The sequence below is a fragment of the Triticum aestivum genome, chromosome 5B (genome assembly GCF_018294505.1).
Source record: "Triticum aestivum cultivar Chinese Spring chromosome 5B, IWGSC CS RefSeq v2.1, whole genome shotgun sequence".
NCBI classification, from domain to species: Eukaryota; Viridiplantae; Streptophyta; class Magnoliopsida; order Poales; family Poaceae; genus Triticum; species Triticum aestivum.
In genome coordinates this window covers 690675821-690696445 of record NC_057807.1, presented here as the reverse complement: position 1 = coordinate 690696445, position 20625 = coordinate 690675821, and the positions used below count along the sequence as shown (strand labels likewise).

The 20625-nt window shown below is 46.4% G+C and overlaps 2 protein-coding genes across 2 annotated transcripts; one reads left to right on the top strand and one right to left on the bottom strand.

The window, feature by feature from the left end:
• The first annotated feature begins 641 nt into the window (after window positions 1–641).
• Window positions 642–2369, top strand: LOC123117710 (flavin-containing monooxygenase FMO GS-OX-like 8). The gene has a single exon (XM_044538405.1). It carries the CDS (start codon window positions 651–653, stop codon window positions 2136–2138), a length of 1488 nt encoding a protein of 495 aa, XP_044394340.1. The 5' UTR covers window positions 642–650; the 3' UTR covers window positions 2139–2369.
• Window positions 2370–3862: 1493 nt separating this feature from the next.
• Window positions 3863–16546, bottom strand: LOC123115297 (flavin-containing monooxygenase FMO GS-OX-like 9). Its single transcript, XM_044536489.1, has 2 exons — window positions 15087–16546; window positions 3863–3977 (listed from the first exon to the last, which is right to left on the bottom strand). The coding sequence occupies exons 1-2, from the start codon at window positions 16544–16546 to the stop codon at window positions 3863–3865; spliced, it is 1575 nt and encodes a 524-aa protein (XP_044392424.1).
• Between the last annotated feature and the right edge of the window lie 4079 nt (window positions 16547–20625).

Genomic DNA, 20625 nt, shown 5'->3' with positions numbered 1-20625 from the left:
TGGCAAAAAATAAATAAACACCAGTGCTCCAAAATGCTTTTGAAAATCGGTTCTATGGAACATCGATTTTGTTTTTTTGCCTTGGCTTACGCAAATGGTATTCCTTCATGAAACTTTGCAAGCATTCAAAACATTCAAAGTTGTTTGCCACAAAAGAAAACATAATTTTCTGATTTTTTTTACCATTTTCTGTAAATTCATTGTTCATCCGGGTTCATTTGTGCTCGCGAGATACGCCGCGTCCACATACCCTTTCTTTTGGGCCACATCTTTCCATTGATCTAATTTTCTACATCTTTCGCTGGATGCATGCTTGTGCCACGCAGATCAGTACTTAAATTTTTTTTTTTGACGAAACCCAACAAGACTAAATTGTTTATTTTTGTGACGAAGCAGAGCAGGACTAAGCCCGTTTGACACAACACGACTAAACTAACATCAGTTCACACTACCAAACTGCACATGCATACCTCCATCGATGCCATTTTTTGTGCCACGATCGATGTAATTTTTTATACTTCTTCTTAGCTAACCAACATCAGTTCACATGCATCCATCAATCGTGGCATATACTACTACTATATGGAGTAGTTATCTACTCAAGCCTTGCTAAGCCAAGCGTCAACGAGAGCCACCATCGATCCACCGGCATGGCCGCTGGAGACGGCGAGCCGGTGCTACAGTCAAAGAGCGTGTGCGTGGTTGGTGGCGGCATGGCCGGCCTAGCGGCGGCGCGCGAGCTGCGGCGGGAGGGTCACGCCGTCACGGTCATGGAGCAGAGCAGCGACGTCGGCGGGCAGTGGCTGTACGATCCCAGGACCGACGTCGAGGACCCGCTCGGCGCTGTAGCGCCGGTGCGCGTGCCCAGCAGCATATACTCGTGCCTCCGCCTCATCAGCCCGCGGGAGGCCATCGGCTTCTCTGACTTCCAGTTCCTGCCCAGCCAAGGCGCCGGCCGTGACCCGCGCCGCTTCCCCGGCCACCGCGAGATGCACTGCTACCTCCAGGACTTCTGTGACGCGTTCGGACTCATGGACGCCGTCAGGCTCAACACCCGGGTCCTGCGTGTCGCCCTCGCGGCCATGTCGACGTCCAAGGCCAAGGCAACACATAGGTGGGCGGTGAGGTCCGTGCGGCGTCTCCACGGCACGGATGAATATGATGATGATGCGGAGGAGGACGAGGAGTTGTTCGACGCCGTGGTGGTGGCTACCGGCCACTACGCGCAACCGATGCTCCCGAGCGGCATCCAGGGCATGGGGGAATGGAGGCGCCGGCAGCTGCACAGCCACTCGTACAGGACGCCGGAGCCGTTCCGCGGCGAGGCCATGGTGGTGGTAGGGGGCGGGGACAGTGGCAAAGACATTGCTTTGGACCTCTGCCACGTCGCCAGGGAGGTGCACCTCGCCGCCAGCTCCGAGGTCGCCACGCCGGCCATGTTGAGGATGCTGGCCAACCACGGCGACGTCTTGCGCCTGCACCCGCGGATACGCCAGCTACATGCGGACGGGCGCGTGGAGTTCGCCGACGGCTCCTCTGTCGTGGCCGACACGGTCATCTACTGCACGGGGTACGCCTACTCGTTCCCTTTCCTAGACACGGGCGGCGCAGTCACCGTGGGGGACAACGGCTATGTCGTCGGGCCGTTGTTCGAGCACGTGTTCCCCCCGTCCCTGGCGCCGACGCTCTCCTTCGTGGGCGTGCCGAGGAAGATCCCGATCCCATGGTTCTTGGAGGTGCAGGCGCGGTGGGTCGCGCAGGTGCTGTCCGGCCGCCGCGAGCTGCCGCCGGAGGAGGAGATGCTGCGGTGCGTGGAGGAGAACCTCTGCGCCAGGGAAGCCGCCGGTGTGCCAAGGAAGCTCACGCACAACATCGGTGGCATTGAACCTCACGCAATATTCGAGTTCGGGGAGAAGTATTGTGACATCGCACCGCTCGAGGAGTGGAAGAAGGAGCTCATGGTGTCCAGCGTCGTGAGCATGATGGACGACGTGGAGACCTTCCGTGACCTCGCCAATGACAGCGAGAACGTGCACAAGGGCCTGCAGGAATGGCGCTTGGGTGCTGCTGCTCTGCTCAAGGTCAAGCAAAACCGGCCAATAACTACTCCCGTAGACACTGAAGGTGATGGCCTTTAGACCCTGTTTGGAATTCCACCAGCTCCGCCAACTTCCGGGAGCTACAGAGCCAGGAAATAGGTGCTCCACGATTTTCAACTGTAAAACTCGAGCAGCTCCGGGAGTGGAGTTGTGGAGTGGTGGTACTTTGAGCAGGGCCTTAATAGAAGCCAAAATTGATGTTGTGATTTTGGACTTATCTTCCAATCTTTACCTAATAATAAAGCAAATTGGATTTTCAGAAAGAATTTGCTAAAATTGAAAAATGATTCTTATTATTTTGAAACAGAAGGGATTTGGCTCTAAATGGTGTTGCTGGGTCAAACAGATCTTATCTTGAGCCACATCTTCTGTTCTCCATGATGGGGTGTCTGGTCCTCAGTTTAAATGCGGGAGGCGAGTAAGACAAGAGGATCCAGTATTCCTTTTGCTCTTTGTCTCAACAGCTGATTTCTTGCAAACTATTCCGAATAATGTCATGCATGCCCAGAGTTTCCATTTCTTCAATATGCAGATGATAGTCTGACTATAGAAAAAGTTAGCCCTCTGGAATTCACTCATCTGAAGCAACTTGTGACATATTAATTTCTTCCTCTCGCCTTATAGTTAATCATCGAAAATCCAGCATGATGCCCATTAAATGTGTGAGTTGACATTTCGCAGAATCTTTCTCAAGTCCTAAGCTGCCAAGTGGTTCTTTTCCATTCACATATTTGGGACTGACCCTCTGCCTATTCAAACATAGAACGGAATTCTTTATGCCACTTATTGAGAGAAGCCACAAACGCATAGCGTATTCCCCAGTTTTTAACTTATAATAATGGCAGGATGTTGGTGGTTAATGCAGTCCTTTGTGATGTGTTGCTGAACTGCATATAGGACATTTTGTAATGTGATAATTATATGAGGTACTGTTTGTGGAGAGGTAAAGATTTGGAAAAGATGAACCCACCACTTTCTGCATGGGATCTTATATGTAGGACCAAGACTCAAAGGGGCCTAGGAATTTAAAATCTTGAAACTCACAATGATGGACTGTTTCAAAAAATGGTTCACAAGTTTCACATCATTTCTTGGTTTAATCTAGTTTGGGAGACCTACTATCAGAGCAGGCTTCCACGTCGCTAGTCTGCACAATGTTCGTTTTTATGGTGAGATTGCCACTATAAAAAATTGAATGCAATATGCGTCCCTGGTTCTGACCAAGTTATTGTTTTGTCGAAAGACGCATGGAATGGCAATAGTCTGCAAAATGTATGACCCCATCTCTTCTCATCTTTAAAAAAGGAGATCGATATGTATGTATTAGTTGTGTGTGTATATATTAGATAACGATATAAAAGTTGACAACAGTGTTGTGGCAAACGTACCCATTGAGTTTATCATTTCTGCTTCTTTCAGACGTCATCATGCGAATATTCTCGCAAACATAGTATGCAAATAAATTAGTCCCCGGTGCCTGCTTCAGGGCCTTTACGAGGATAGAATTCAATCAGATAATAATTAATCAAGCATGCTAATGGCATTGAAACTAGAAATAAAGAGATGCGCAGACGTAGTTAGTAGTACTTAATTATCTTGGGTCACGCCCATTTCAGCTACTGTTTCCATTGGCCTTTAACATGTTTGATGAACTTTTGCCAAGCCCTGCCCGCGGGAAAAGAAAATGAATAAAGGATTTATTAATTAATTGATATCAGGAAATAAACTAAAGAGGCCGACATATAGTTCGATAATGATTGAAATTACGTGTCGACCATCCCCTTCACGATTTTGTAGTCATTAACCTCGTTAAGTAGTGAGTCCAGTACTTGAATTTTTCCCTCGTCAACTTCAATGATTAGCAGGATCCTATGAAAACTGCATGCGCACACGTTTGTATAATTAAGTGCGCATGCGCATAACTCATCAACTACACTTATTAACATCTAGTAAGCAAAAACAGAATTTGTAGTACAAGACAGTGTCACTCACCCGAAGTTGTAAAGAAGTACTATTTCTGGTTGGGTATTTAGTCGCACCAGGAACTCTAGCAAGATTTTCTCTGTGTCTTTTTGATCCCATTCACGTGACCATGTCTCTTGATTAATGGTATTTGGGTCAATGAACCCAATGCATAGTGTCCAGCTCTTTTCATTTCATACATCTTCATTCTGCATAATACCATAGAAAAGAATATATAGTGAGGATAATTACAGGTAATGAACGAGTACTACAACTAGCTAGAGACTTAAATTACAGAAAGAAATCACTTACAGACAATAGCAACTGACGATAGATTTGTCGAGTACGTCTTGATTGAATAACTGAAACATTTCTTAAAACTCAACCCACAAATCTTTTTTATGGTAGTAATACTCTTCCTCGACGTTCACCATGAGGGACTCTCGATCGGTAGTCTTTACTTCTCTCAGGTACCATTGATGCAATTCATACATTCTCGTTGATAGAAGCAGGATCTGCTTAGGCTTGACCATAGGTTTGCCGCGGACATATTTCCATTTTAGTTGCTCCTCTGTAAACATTTCGAAGTCCTCGATGCCTAGGAGTTGTTCTACAGTGACACCGGCCTCTTTGGCCTACCTTCTATGATCGTCGGTTATTACCAGCTGCTGATCGGCGGTACTCACATGTGTTTGTAGCGGGGGGATCGATTGCACCGCCTATGCTCCCAGCTGGGGAACAGTTTTCCCGCATTTTTTTCTAGCTGCTTGGCTCCAGCTCGAGATCGACTCCTTTTTTGGTGCTTGATATGACTTCTTGATACAGCGCTCATAGTCTGAGTCCCTATGTTTGACAGCTGGTTGAGCATTATCAATAAAGTGTTGTATGACATGCTCAGGTATGATCTCCTTTGGCGGCGGGGCGGTTTCGGTCCAACATGGGTCTTCACTTGGGCTCGCACTTCGGCTTAGTTTTCCTCATCAGTCAGGTTGTAAGGCAACCTCGGAAGAGGCTTGAGGCTTGGACCAAATATGTATTTCTTGTCTCCTGTTGTACCGCTAGCCGACGTAGCTGCGACGTCTCTCTTCCATTGTTGCTGAGGCGGCGGAGCCCCCTGAGGTGGCGGCAGAGACGACTGATGTGGTTCCTGACTTGGAAGAGGAGTCGGCTGACGCTGTCCCGGACTTGGAGGAGGAGGAGTCGCCTGATGCGGTGCCGGACTTGGAGGAGGAGGAGTAGGCTGACGCGGTGGCGGACTTGGAGGAGCGGGAGTCTGCCAAGGTGGCATCGGACTTGGAGGAGCGGAAGTCTGCTGAGGCGGCGGCGGACTTGGAGGAGGAGCCGGCTGACGCGGTGTCGGTGGCCTTGGAAAGATGACGCAATCCTTTTCCATATAATTATACGATGTATCCCAGTGTGTGCTTGTCGTCACCTCCAGGAATGTCAAGCTCTAACCCCGAATATCCTGCCACCACTTCATCAACCCCGACACAAGCATAGCCAGCTGGAATCGGATTACAATGGAAGGTTTCTTTAGGGGGATTTGTATAATCATAGCCGTCCGCCACCTTCATGGATATGTTCTTTATTTTAAAGTGTAGCTCACAAGTTGTCGTAGCTATGATATCATCCATAGTGTATCTATCCAGCAGTGCGTCATCGCCCGGGGCGGAACCCACACTGCTTCTCGGCATGGATGCGACGGTGCTATCCAATGCTGGATCCGCTAGCTGCTGCCGCTACTGAGACCCCCTTTCCTGGCTAAGTGAGTCGATCTGCTGCTGTCGCCGCTTGAAAGTGAGTTCCAACTCCGCGTGCTTTGATTCTACGATGCGAAGGCAGTCTGCTTCCTGCTTCCTCTGCTCCTCCTCCAACTTCCTCTTCTGCTCCTCCTGCTGCTTCTTTCTCGCACGGCTTCTGTAGTCGGCGTTCCAGTCTGCAAACCTCTCAAACCATGGAACAACGCCTTTGCCTCGTGTTCTTCCCGGGTGTCCAGGATTCTTCATGGCGTGGGTAAGCTCGTCGTTCTCTCTGTTGGGCGTGAACACCCTCGTTCAAGCATTTTCTATTGCAACAAGTAAATTTGCATCGGCTCCTTGCCCACTCCAAAACCTCGCATGCCTTCGGGTCCAACGCCCTCCCATGCGCATAAAACCAAGTCATGCACCTCGAGGGCCAGCTCAATGTAACTGGAGTGACCCCTGCATCCATCATCTCTTGCTCAACGAGATCCCACTTAGGCCGGGCCACCTCGTAGCCACCTGGCCCCAGCTTATGGTGCCACTGCTTTTTCGCGCATTAATCTTGTTTTTTCTCGACCGTTCCTGAGCTACTTCCAATTCCTTGAACTTCACGAAAGCTTCCCAGTGATCTCTTGCCTTCTCTAGTGTTCCTTTGAATTCTGGAGTCTGCTTTCCTGCATTGACATACGCTTCCCATATAGTTTTCTTGTGGTTATTGAATGCTATTGTCATCTTCTTAAGAGCGGTGTTCTTGACTTTCTCTAGATCTACATCTGTCAAATGATCTGGTAGGGTGAAATGTGACATGAGCGATTCCCAAAGAAGATTTTTTTGCTCTTTGGTCGACAAAAGTAACATCTAGATCGCCCTTTACTAGCTTTTTCCATTCTTGAACGGAGATCGGGATTTGGTCCCTGACAATAACTCCGCATTGACGAATGAACATCTTTGCATTCTTCTTAGGTTCATCAGGTTCGCTATTAGGTTGGATGGCATTGATGTTGTACTTTACATCATCCTTCAACTTTTTGGCCGGGCCTTGAACTGCCCTGCTGCTTGTAGACAATTTGCTCGATCCGGATGGCTAAAAGAAGAAAGATTGATTAGTTAATATATATACAAATCAATTAAAACATGTGATGATCACCAGATGCCTTATATAAATATACCTCGCTGGTCTTTGTTATTTAAAGAACAACATTTCCTTCGTCATGCATGTTTTGGACTTCATCTATTCGTTCGTCTTCATCGACCATCATTCCATCACCGGTATTGTTCAGATATTGCGAGCCGTCATCTTCTTCATTCTCATCTGGTCTCGGGGAGCGTATGATCTCGAACAGGGTCTCTTCTCCTTCTCTGTCGGTATTGTCCGTAGGTTTTATTTAACTAATCCAGAAGAAAGATAAAACAATTTAGTATTCAAATTAGAATGCATGCAATCAATAAGGAAAAACTAAATCATAGTAGATAATATCCAGCTCGAATAGTATCACTAATATATCACATCGTGTCGAATATTATCGAATAATATAATCTCGAATACATTGTCTCGAATATTATCGTATAATATAATATCGAATACATCGTCTCAAATATTATTGAATATAATCTCGAATACATCTCGAATATGATCATATATATAACATATCACTAGCTAACATCACTCGCGGTGGACACCCAAAGAGAAGAAACGATCACGGGATCATAGCTCGAGTGAGATCCCTGATGAACCTGCCAGGTATTGGAGAACCTGAGGTCCAATGCAACCATGTAGAGACGGACATGCTCGTCGTCCTGCCTGACACGGTGACGTACCACCTCCGCGGGGGACGCCAACCTCCGCACCTAATGTGGCCCATGCGCCCGCCACCAAAGAAGCTCCGGGTCGACGACGGGACCCGGGTTCCTCAACAAGCTGCGCACCCCTAAAGGTAGCACCTCCCAGTGCCAGCCCGACGGAGCCCATTCCCGTACATGGCACCTTTGACACAGGACGTCGTCGCAAACGAGTTGACATCGAGGATGCGGGCCAGGTATCGTTGACGTCGAGAACAAATTATATGCAAATTTAACATTTTTTAAATGCTTGGATTGTGATTTCTTATATACGAGGAACCTTTAGTCCCTATCCAGGAATATGATTCCGAATCATAATGAATTCTCTTAACCTTTAAGGGATTTAACAAAATGGCGCCACTCTAGATGTGCAGAAAATGGTCCATATTTTTCCTGATCTCATCTACCCGCCACGTTGTCTAGTGTCAAAGGATTCAAGAAAACCATGACTTCATCATTAGCCGGAAGTAACAGGCGCATGATGGTACGAAGCTCTCCAAAATTGTTTTGGAACGGAGTCTCGGATAGGATAGCAAGAGCCTTCCGAATATCGCTATTTAGAAGGCCTTTGCTGAACTTCATACCAAAAAGCGAATTATCCTATCAGGAACTTCGTTCCAAAACAACTCTGGAAAGCTTCGTACCAACATGCGTCTGTTACTTCCAGCTAATGATGAAGCCATGGATTTCTTCAATACTTTGACACAAGACAACGTGACATATAGAAGGGTACGTAGATGAGATAAGAAAAAAATTGGATCAACTTGTGGACATCCATAATGGGGGCATTCTTGATAAATCCCTTATTAAAGGACTAAGAGAATCTATTGTATACATACATATACTAATTAATTGCAAATACATAACAAACGTTTGCAAATACGACATTAAAATATGCAACTTTTGCAAATACTAATTATTATACATTGGATCAAATGTCAAAATTCATCAACTTTTTTCTATATATATATGATCAAAATGTAAAAATTCCTTAACTTTTTCTATATACATCTAATCATCTAGTGAAAAAAATGTCAAAATTCTTGCATCTATGTCAAAATTCCTCAAATGTCAAAATTCCTTAACTTTTTTCTATACATCAAAATTCTTGAATCTAATCACCTAATCATCTATACATCTAATCATCTAATCATCTAGTGTGTGTGCGTGTGTGTGTTCATGCATATATGTGTGTGTGGGGGGGAGGGGGCTGGGGGGGGGGGGGCTGCCGCCGTGGCGGCACAGGGGGCGAGGGAGAAGGGGGAGCTCACAGCGGGAGGACGGGGCGACGGGGAGGCGAGTCGGGGGCGGGCGTCGTCGGGGATCGGGAAGGAGCGGGTGTGGGCGGCGTCCCGGGCTCGGGAAGGAGCGGGCGCAGCCGGCGTCGGAGCGACGACGAGCTCTGGCTTCGGGGAGGTGAGACGGCGACGGTGCGGCGATGTCGAAGAGGTCGAAGAAAGCAGAGAAACTGAAATTTTTTGAAGTGTTGTATATATATGCGGAGGCCTTTAGTCCCGGTTGGAGCCACCAACCAGGACTAAAGGTCACTTTTGGCAGCAGAAGCGGCGGGAAGCGACCACCTTTAGTCGCGGTTGGTGGCTCCAACCGGGACTAAAGTGCCCTTTAGTCCCGGTTGGAGCCACCAACTGCGACTAAAGGTCTCGTGCTGCCACAGCCGCGGTGCAGGAAGTTTAGTCCCACCTCGCCCAGCTAAGGGCAGCCGCACAGGTTTATAAGCCCCGCCACGACTGCTCCTTCGAGCTCCTCTCTCAAGGAGGCCTTCTTGGCCTACCTCACATGCGCTGCCCTATGGGTCCTACTGGGCCTTGCGGGCCTGCAACCTGGCCCAATTACAGATAGGGTTTCTAGTCGTATGCAAGCTGTTGTGGCCTAGTAGGCAGGCTTTTTATAATTTATTTATTTTTCATTTTTTTGTTTTCTTCTTTATTTATTTTCTTTTGCTTCTGCGTGGTTTTTGCTTTAGTTAGAGTTTCTTTGTGAATCTTTATGCTTTAGGTAAAAAAACTATAAAATTTCTGTTAGTGCTAGTAGTTTTTAAATTTGAATAGTTTAAATTCGAATTATTTGAAATTTGTGTGAATCACTAGTTGGTGAATAACTTTACTTTAAAAATAGATTTTTCAATGATTCTTTTTCTTCTGTTTAATATTAGTGTGTTTTATCATTATATTCAATTTCGTAATTCTTACGTTATTTAAAAGAATGAAATGCCTTTGTAACAGGTGAGTTTTCGTCTGAAACCCTAATACTTTGAAAGAGATTGTCCATTTTGTACATGAACTGCATCCAGTTTTGCCGTAACCCTCTCAACTTTTTTGCACATGCTATGTGGGTGAAATGATGATACCATGCCAACTTTCAACCTTTTTCAGAGTTCATTTGTAGTTTTTCCAATTTTAAGGTCATTTAGCTCAAAAAAATCAATAAATGCATGAAAAATAAATTGATGACGTGGCTTCGAATGGTGCATACTAAATGCACAAAAAGTCTGGAGTTGAATAAGTTTTATAAAATGAAATGCCTTTTTGTAACAGATGAGTTTTAGTCCAAAACCCTGATACTTCGAAAGAGATTGTCCATTTTGTACACGAAGTGCATCCTGTTTGTCGTAACCCTCTCAACTTTTTTGCATATGCTATGTGGGTGAAATGATGATACCATGCCAACTTTCAACCTTTTCAGAGTTCATTTGTAGTGTTTTTCAATTTCACGGTCATTTAGATTAAAAAATTCAGTAAATGCATAAAAAATAGCAAATGATGTCAGAAAGGGTTCAAAATTGATTAGAAATTAATCACACATAAGTACCCTAACTATTACAAAGATTCCCTCCAGTTTGTCTGAAGTGGGACTTTCCAGATATATAAGTCCGAAAACTCACTATAGAATAAAGTGATGACAGTGAAGCCGGTCACATCCGAGAGTGGAATCTTTGGGTGTAAAACTTTTTCTTCACGTGTGTCCCTTTGCGACGTAGCCATGGACAACCTTCATCATTTAACTGGATGCTCGGGTCAATATTCACTCTGTAGGGAGCAATTTCATGAAACTTTTCATAATCTTCTGACATGTCCGTCTTGTCCTCCACTCCCACGATGTTTCTTTTCCCTGAAAGAATTATGTGGCGCTTTGGCTCATCGTATGATGTATTCGCTTCTTTACCTTTTCTTTTTATCGGCTTGGTAGACATGTCCTTCACATAGAAAACCCGCGCCACATCATTGGCTAGGACGAATGGTTCGTCTGCGTACTCAAGATTGTTGAGATCCATTGTTGTCATAACGTACTGCGGGTCTGCCATTACCCCGGCTCCTATCAAATTGACCCATTTGCACCGAAATAAAGGGACCTTCAAATCACGTCCATAGTCAAGTTCCTGTATCTCCTCTATGTAACCATAATATGTGTTCTTTGGCCTACTGGTGTTTCCTGCATCAAAGCGGACACCACTGTTTTCGTTGGTGCTCTTTTTATCTTGGGCGATCGTGTAAAAATGTATTCCTATTTATCTCGTACCCTTTGAAAGTCAATATATTCAAAGATGGTCACTTGGACAGCAAGTACAACTCATCTTCAACAGCGTCGTCATGCATGAGACGTGTCTGCAACCAACCGGCGGAAGTCCCCGTTTGTTCAGGTGTAATCTTATCGTCAGACTCCTCCCGAGGTTTGGAGCATACAATATTCTTGTGTTCATCGATATACGAAGCCACCAAGGAGGAATTTTGTATAATTGTGTAGTGTGCTTGAATGAGAGAATGACCGTCCATACATATTATTGCTTTTGGTCCTAGGGTGCCTTTTCCACCCAGTCTGCCCTCATGCCGCGATTCAGGAACACCAATCGGCTTAAGATCAGGAATAAAGTCAACACAAAACTCAATGACCTCCTCATTTTCATGGCCCTTGGAGATGCTTCCTTCTGGCCTAGCACGGTTATGAACATATTACTTTTAGACTCCCATGAACCTCTCAAAGGGGAACATATTGTGTAGAAATACATGACCCAGAATGGCAATCTCTTCGACTAGGCTAACTAGGACGTGTGTCATGATATTGAAGAAGGATGGTGGAAACACCAACTCGAAACTGACAAGACATTGCACCAAATCATTCTCTAACCATGGTATGATTTCTGGATCAATTACCTTCTGAGAGATTGCATTGAGAATGCACATAGCTTCACAATTGCTAATCGAACATTTTTCGATAAAAGCCTCCTCAATGCAACCGGAAGCATTTGCGTCATAATCACATGGCAGTCATGAGACTTTAGGTTCTGGAACTTTTTCTCTGGCATATTTATTATTCCCTTTATATTCGACGAGAAGCCAGATCGGACCTTCAAACTGAGCAGGCATTCAAAGAAGATTTCCTTCTCTTCTTTGGTAAGAGCATAGCTGGCACGACCCTGATGTATGCCGTCTTTTCCATGCATACGCTGCTCGTCCTCCCATGCCTCAGGTGTATCGTTTGTCTTCCCATACACGCCCAAGAAGCCTAGCAGGTTGACGCAAAGATTCTTCGTCACGTGCATCACGTCGATTGCAGAGCGGACCTCTAGGTCTTTTCATTAGGGTAGGTCCCAAAATATAGATTTCTTCTTCCACATGGGTGCGCGTCCGTCAGCGTCATTCGGAACAGATTGTCCCCCAGGACCCTTTCTAAAGATTACTTTTAAATCCTTGACCATATCAAGTACATCATCACTAGTACGGTGGCGAGGCTTCTTTCCGTGATCTGCCTCACATTTGAAATGCTTTCCTTTCTTTCTTACGGGATGCCTGCTCGGAAGAAATCAACAATGTCCCAGGTACACATTCTTCTTACATTTATCCAAATATATACGGTCAGTATCATCTAAATAGTGCGTGCATGCACGGTATTCCTTGTTTTTTCTGTCCTGAAAGGTTACTGAGAGCAGGCCAAGCATTGATTGTCACAAAGAACAATGCATGTAGGTCAAATTCCTCCTGATTGAGCTCATCCCACGCATGTACACCTTTTTCATTCCACAGTTGTAAAAGTTCTTCAACTAATGACCTTAGGTACACATCAATGTCGTTGCTGGGTTGCTTAGGGCCTTGGATGAGCACTGACATCATAATGAACTTCCGCTTTATGCACAACCAAGGAGGAAGGTTATACATACATAGAGTCACATGACATGTGCTATGATTGCTGCTCTGCTTCCAAAAGGATTAATGCCATATGTGCTTAGACCAAACCATATGTTCCTTGCGTCACCTGGAAAGTCCTCCCACTTTCTCTCGATTTTTCTCCACTGCGACCCTCCAGCTGGTACTCTCAGCTTCCCGTCTTTCTTACGGTCCTCTTTGTGCCATCGCATCAACCTGGCATGCTCTTTGTTTTGGAACAAACGTTTCAACCGTGGTATTATAGGAGCATACCACATCACCTTGGCAGGAACCATCTTCCTGGGGCGCTCGCCCTCAACATCACCAGGGTCATCGCGGTTGATCTTATAACGCATTGCATAGCATACCGGGCATGCATTCAAATCCTTGTACTCATCGCTGCAGAGGATGCAGTCATTAGGGCATGCACGTATCTTCAGCACCTCTAATCCTAGAGGGCAGATATCCTTCTTTGCTTCGTACATACTGTCGGACAATTCGTTGTCCTTTGGAAGCATCTTTTTTAACATTATCAAGAAATTTTCAAATCCCTTGTCAGGTACACCATTTTCTGCCTTCCATTGCAGCAATTCCAGTGTGGTGCCCAACTTTTTCTTGTCAGCTTCGCAATTTGGGTACAACAATTTCTGGTGATCCTCTAACATGCGCTGCAACTTCAGCCTCTCCTTTTCACTTGCGTAGTTTCTCTTTGCATCGGCAATGGCTCGACCAAGATCATTAGCGGGCTCATCTGATGCCTCTTCTTCAGCTTCTTCCCACATTGCCGGCTCAACTTCTTCCCCCATTGTTGTACCATCGTATTCAGAGAACCCATGGCTAGGATAGCTGTCATCGTCCTCTTCTTATTCATTGTCTTCCATCATAACCCCTTTTTCTCCGTGCTTGGTCCAAACATTATAGTGGGCCATGAAGCCGAACTCAAACAGGTGGACGTGAATGGTTCTTGACTTAGAGTAATTTTGATCATTCTTACAGACAGCACATGGACAACACATAAAGCCATCCGCCCGCTTGTTTGCCTCTACCCTAATCAGAAAAGTATGCACACCTTTAACGAACTAGGAAGAGCATCGGTCATCGTACATCTATTGCCGGCTCATCTTCATTACACAATGCCAAAAAGACCAAATTAATACAAATTCATACGTAAAGTTCGTACACACTTATTCTCATAAAACAACATACAAACTCTCTAGTTAAAGCATTTAAATGCAACAACAAATGCGATCAAGATCGCAACTAAGGTAACAATTGATCCAACAGCATAATGATACCCAGCCTCACTATCAATGGCATATTTTCTAATCTTTCTAATCTTCAAGGGCATTTTCTCCATCTTGATCTTGTGATCATCGACGACATCGACAACATACAACTCCAGTTTCATCTTCTCTTCTTCAATTCTTTTCAATTTTTCTTTCAAATACTCGTTATATTTTTCAACTACAACCTCTTGACAAGAGGGTCGGTTGGAATTTCCGGTTCACATACCTCCTAGATAAAAATATCTATGTCAACTTGATGTGCATAATTTTTCATAAACACGAAATGCAACAAATAGTTATAAAAGAGAATATACCACATCCGAATCATAAACCGGACGAGGGCCGATGGGGACGGATATCAAAACCATGCCACTATGTATAACAAACAACGTACGGGTAAGAAAATTATATAGAAAGACCTTTAGTGCCGGTTCGTGACACAAACCGGGACTAAATATGAGCTTCTAATACTGGTTCGTGCCACGAACCGGGACTAAAGGGACTGGTGGGGCCCAGACTAACAACAGCCTGCCACCACCCCTTTAGTCTCGGTTCATGGCACGAACTGGTACTATAGATTCAACACGAACCGAGACTAATGATATCTGCCCACCTAGCCGTCGGAATCGGCACTAATGATAACATTAGTGCCGGTTCGTTTACAAACCGGGACTAATGTGTCTCATGTAAAGTAGTTTTTCCACTAGTGGATAGCCCATTTGCCTCTGGTTGTTGAAGCTTACTTACGGTTTGTAGATATGCCACATGATAACACTTCTAGAGGATACAAATTGGATGTCATATGATAACATCGAGGGAATATTTTAACCTCTGGATCTCCTCACAATTCAGTTGACGAGGAGCTTACACTAGTAGAAAATAGGGCATACGTTCGGGCCTGCTTAGCCCATTAGTTCCGGTTCGGTCACGAACCGGAACCCATGGGCCCATTGGTCCCGGTTCGTGAGGCCAGGGGCCTGCCGGGCCTCGTGGGCTTGCGAGTCTTCAGTTTTAACAGCAGTTTCTTCTTGAGCTTGAGCAACTAAGCCGCCGAGCCATCCTTGTACACCCTTCCGGACCTTCTCGCTGTCGTCGGCGGCGCGGTCGCGGAAGGTCTCGACGTCATCATCCATGCTCGCGTTGCTGGACAGGATCAGCTCCTTCTTCCACTCCTCCGTCGGGGTGAAGTCGCAGTACTTCTCCCCGAACTCGTACATATCTCGAGGTTCGACGCTGGCAATGTTGTGCGTGTGCTTCCTCGCCACGCCGGCGGCCTCCCTGGCGCGCAGCTGCTCCTCCACTGACCGCAGCATCTGGTCCTCTGACGGCAGCGTGCGCCGGCCGGACAGCACCTGCGCCACCCACCGCGCCTGCACCTCGAAGAACCATGGGATCAGGACCTTCCTCGGCACGCCCACGAAGGAGAGCGTCGGCGCCAGGGACGGTGGGAACACGTGCTCGAACAGCGGCCCGACCACGTAGCCGTCGTCGCTCACGGTGACCGCGCCGCCGGTGTCCAGGAAGGGGAACGAGTAGGCATAACCCGTGCAGTAGATGACCGTGTCGGCCATGACGGAGGATCCGTCTGTGAACTCTACCTGCCCGTCCGTGTGTAGCTGGCGTACCCGCGGGTGGAGGCGCAGGACGTCGCCGTGGTTGGCCAGCATCCTCGACATTGCCGGCGTGGCGGCCTCGGCCTCGGAGCTGGCGGCGAGGTGCACCTCCCTCGCGACGCGGCCGAGGTCTAGCGCGATGTCCTTGCCACTGGCCCCGCACCCGACCACCACCACGGCCTCGTCATGGAACGGCACCGGCGTCCTGTACGAGTGGCTGTGCAGCTGCCGGCGCCTCCATTCCCCCATGCCCTGGATGTCGCTCGGCAGCATCCTCTGCGCGTAGTTGCCTGTAGCCACGACAACGGCGTCGAACACCTCCTCATCTTTCCCCGCATCATCATCATCATCGGTGCCACTGAGGCGCCGCACGGACCTCACCGCCCACCGGCGCGTTGTTGTCGACATCGACATCGCCACGGGGGCGACCCTCAGGACCCGGGTGTCGAGCTTGACGGCGTCCATGAGGCCAAACGCGTCGCAGAAGTTCCGGAGGTAGCAGTGCAGCTCGCGGTGGCCGGGGTAGCGGCGCAGGTCGCGGCCGGCGCCCTCCCGGGGCAGGAACTGGAAGTCGGAGAAGCCCATGACCTCCCGCGGGCTGGTGAGACGAAGGCATGCGTATATGCTGCTTGGCACGCGCACCGGCTCCACGGCGCCGAGCGGGTCCACGACGTCCGTCCTGGGGTCGTACAGCCACTGCCCGCCGACGTCGCTGCTCTGCTCCATGACCGTGACCGCGTGACCCTCCCGCCGCAGCTCGCGCGCCGCCGCCAAGCCGGCCATGCCGGCCCCCACAACGCACACGCTCTTCAACTGTAGCACCGGCTCGCCGTCTCCAGCAGCCATGCCTGATCGATCGATGGTGACTCTCCTTGACGCAGAGTTTTCTTTGGCTTCACGACGATGGGTCCGTAAGATTCCTAATAACTACTCCATAGAGGAATTGTATATACCACGATGATTGTCCTGCATGTGCAATTTTTGTATCAATGGATAAACAACTCTCAGTCTTGTGCAGTTCGTCAAAATATAATGAAGTTTTTTTTTTGCTGAAATGAAAAATAACAACTTAGTCGTGCAGCGATTTCGTCAAAAAATAAACAATGTAGTCAAGTCCTTTGTCGTGGCTCACCGTTGATTGGAGGTGGCACTGCGTACATTTTTTTAAAACGAAGACGCAACAGCCGCTTTAAATCAAGAGAGCTCCTATACACCCGACGAAATTGCAGTCAACACATGCACGATCCAATGTGGCAGCCCCAGCAGTGAGCGTACATACAGAAGGCAATCAGTTTTTTTTCTGTTGACTGATGCATGCACAGAGTATCGTACACATGTCGTGCAATTTGTGTCGTGTGTGAAGCCATTTCATTAAATTAATAAAGCCCACACGACGACAGATAGTATCTAACATGAACTAAGAGTAAGTTACGGATAAAAAAGGTCTGGTGCAACAGATCGACAGGATCATCAAACCCCGCAAGAACATGCGGGCACGCAACAAAACCAAATGACATGGCTTCCCTAAGCTCCCTTAGACCATCTAGCAGCTTGATAAACTTACACATTCTACCACAGATCCAAAGGCAAGATCCTTGTTGCCAAGAATGGAACCTTTCTAGAGAAGGAGTTTCTCTCGAAAGAAGTGAGTAGGAGGAAAGTAGAACTTGATGAGGTAATTGTACCTTCTCTCAAGTTGGAAAGTAGCTCATCTGAGAAATCCGTTCCCGTGATGCCTACACCAATTAGAGAGGAAGCTAATGATGATGATCATGAAACATCAGATCAAGTTACTGCTGAACCTCGAAGGTCAATTAGAGCACGATCCATACCAGAGTGGTAGGATAATCATATTCTGGAAGTCATGTTACTAGACCATGACGAACCTGCGAACTATGAAGAAGCGATGATGAGCCCAGATTCCGATAAATGGCTTGAGGCCATGAAAACAAAGTGTGAACTTTGGTGGTTTTGCCCGACGATCGACGACCCATAGAGAATAAGTGGGTCCTCAAGAAGAAGACTAGCGCTGATGGTAATGTTATTGTCTATAAAGCTTGACTTGTCGCAAAAGGTTTTCGACAAGTTCAAGGAGTTGACTACGACAAGACTTTATCAACTGTAGCGATGCTTAACTATGTCCGAACCATGTTAGAAATTGCCGCATTTTATGATTATGTAATCTGGCAAATGGACGTCAAAACTGCATTCCTTAATAGATTTCTAAGAGAAGAGTTGTATATGATGCAACCAGAAAGTTTTGTCGGTGCTAATAAAGTGTGCAAGCTCCAGCGATCCATCTATGGACTGGTGCAAGCATCGCGGAGTTGGAATATACGCTTTGATGAGGTGATAAAAGCATATGGTTTTATATAGACTTTCAGAGAAGCCTGTATTTACAAGAAAGTGAGTGGGAGCTCTGTAGCATTTCTAATATTATATGTGGATGACATATTGTTGATTGGAAATAATGTAGAATTTCTAGATAGCTTAAAAGGACACTTGAATAAAAGGTTTTCAATGAAAGACCTCGGTGAATCTGCTTATATATTGGGCATCAAGATCTATAGAGATAGATCAAGACACTTAATAGGACATTCACAAAGCATATACCTTGATAAAGTTTTGAAAAAGTTCAAAATAGATCAGACAAAGAAAGGGTTCTTGCCTGTGTTACAAGGTGTGAAATTGAGTCAGACTCAATGCCCGACCACTGCAGAAGATAGAGAGAAAATGAAAGTCATGTCCTATGCCTCAGCCATAGGTTCTATCATGTATGTTGTGCTGTGTACCAGACCTTATGTGTGCCTAGCCATAAGTCTGGCAGGGACGTATCAAAGTAATCGAGGAGTGGATCACTGGACAACGGTCAAGAATATCCCGAAGTACCTAAAAAGGACCAAGGATAGGTTTCTCGTTTATGGAGGTGAGAAAGAGCTCGTCGTAAATGGTTATGTCGATGCTAGTTTTGACACTGATTCGGATGACTCTAAGTTACAAACCGGATATGTATTTATTTTGTATGGTGGAGTGGTCGGTTGGTGTAGTACCAAGGAAAGCATCGTGGCGGGATCTACGTGTGTAACGGAGTACATAGCTCCTTCCGGAGCAGCAAATGAAGGAGTCTGGATGTAGGAGTTCATATCCGATCTAGGTGTAATACCTAGTGCATCGGGTTCAATGAAAAGCTTTTGTGACAATACTGGAGAAATTGCCTTAGCAAAAGAATCTAGATTTCACAAAAGAACCAAACACATCAAGAGACGCTTCAACTCCATTTATGATCAAGTCAAGGAGGAAGACATAGAGATTTGCAAAATACACACGGATCCGAATATAGCAGACCCATTGAGTAAGTCTCTTCCACGAGAAAAACATGATCAGCACCAATACTCCATGGGTGTTAGAATCATTGCAATGTAATCTAGATTATTGACTCTAGTGCAAGTGGGAGACTGAAGGAAATATGCCCTAGAGGCAATAATAAAGTTTCTATTTTTCCTTATTTCATGATAAATGTTTACTATTCATGCTAGAATTGTATTAACCGGAAACTTGATACATGTGTGGATACATAGACAAAATAATGTGTCCCTAGTAAGCCTCTACTAGACTAGCTCGTTGATCAAAGATGGTTAAGTTTCCTAACCATATATATGTGTTGTCATTTGATAAATGGGATCACATCATTAGAAGAATGATGTGATGGACTAGGCCCATTCTTTAGCTTAGCATTATGATAGTTCGGTTTTATTGTTGTTGCTTTCTTCATGTCAAATACATATTCCTTTGACTATGAGATTATGCAACTCCTGGACATCGGAGGAATGCCTTATGTGCTATCAAACGTCACAACGTAACTGGGTGATTAGAAAGATGCTCTACCGGTATCTCCAAAGGTGTTTGTTGGGTTGACATAGATCAAGATTACGATTTGTCACTCTGAGTATCAGAGAGGTATGCATCTCCTAGATAGATCTTGCATGAGCGTAGGATTTTTTTTTTGAAATTGCATGCTACGTTCCCCAACATGTTGTGCATATTGTGTATTGGGTCCACCTCTAGTTTCCTTATATAGTTGAGGTCGTGGTCCATCGTTGTACATCATATATACATGCGATTGCACCTGAATAATACATCGTGCAATTCCATCATCATACATGATATCAGTTTTTTAGGTTACAGCCCTAGCTTCTGCTCCGCCGCCGCCGCACCCTCCTCTGCGCCACCGCCGCCCTAGACACCACCACCACGCCCCCTCGTCGCGCCGCTGCCACCGCTACCTCCTCCCCACTGCCGTGCTACCCACTGCCGCTGCTCCTTCCCCATCTTGCTGCCGCCGCCTCCTCAGCCAACGCCGCCGCGACCCCCTGCTGCTGCAACCTCCTAGCGCCACCGCCACCACCTCAACCGCCGACGCCGCCGCTTCTCATAGCCGCCCCCGCGCCCCCTTCCCTCAACCCGAAGCCGCCACCGCACCTCTCCACCACCGCCGCTTTCCCAAGACCCTAACCCTAGCCGCAACCGCATGATACACTACTAGGAAAAGGCATGCTAGTGGCGCACCAGTTTTGCCTTCTAATGGCGCACTACCGGTGCGCCACTAGCATCACGCCATTAGAATTAAATTCTAATGGCGCACCAATGGTGCGCCATTAGTATCTGGCGTTCTAATGGCGCACCACGCAGTACGCCATTAGTATTGCCCATAGTGCGCCACTATTATCTGCTATACTTATAGCGCACCACATGGTAGTGCGCCATTAGTAACAATTTTTTTAATTTTTTTTGTTTTTTCTTAATCTCAGGTCACTATTTCACATATGAGATATTCAACACATATATATACAACAAGCATCCATATAACAATCATATCCAACACACAAGTTTCATCATATATACATACATAGCCAACACATAGTTCC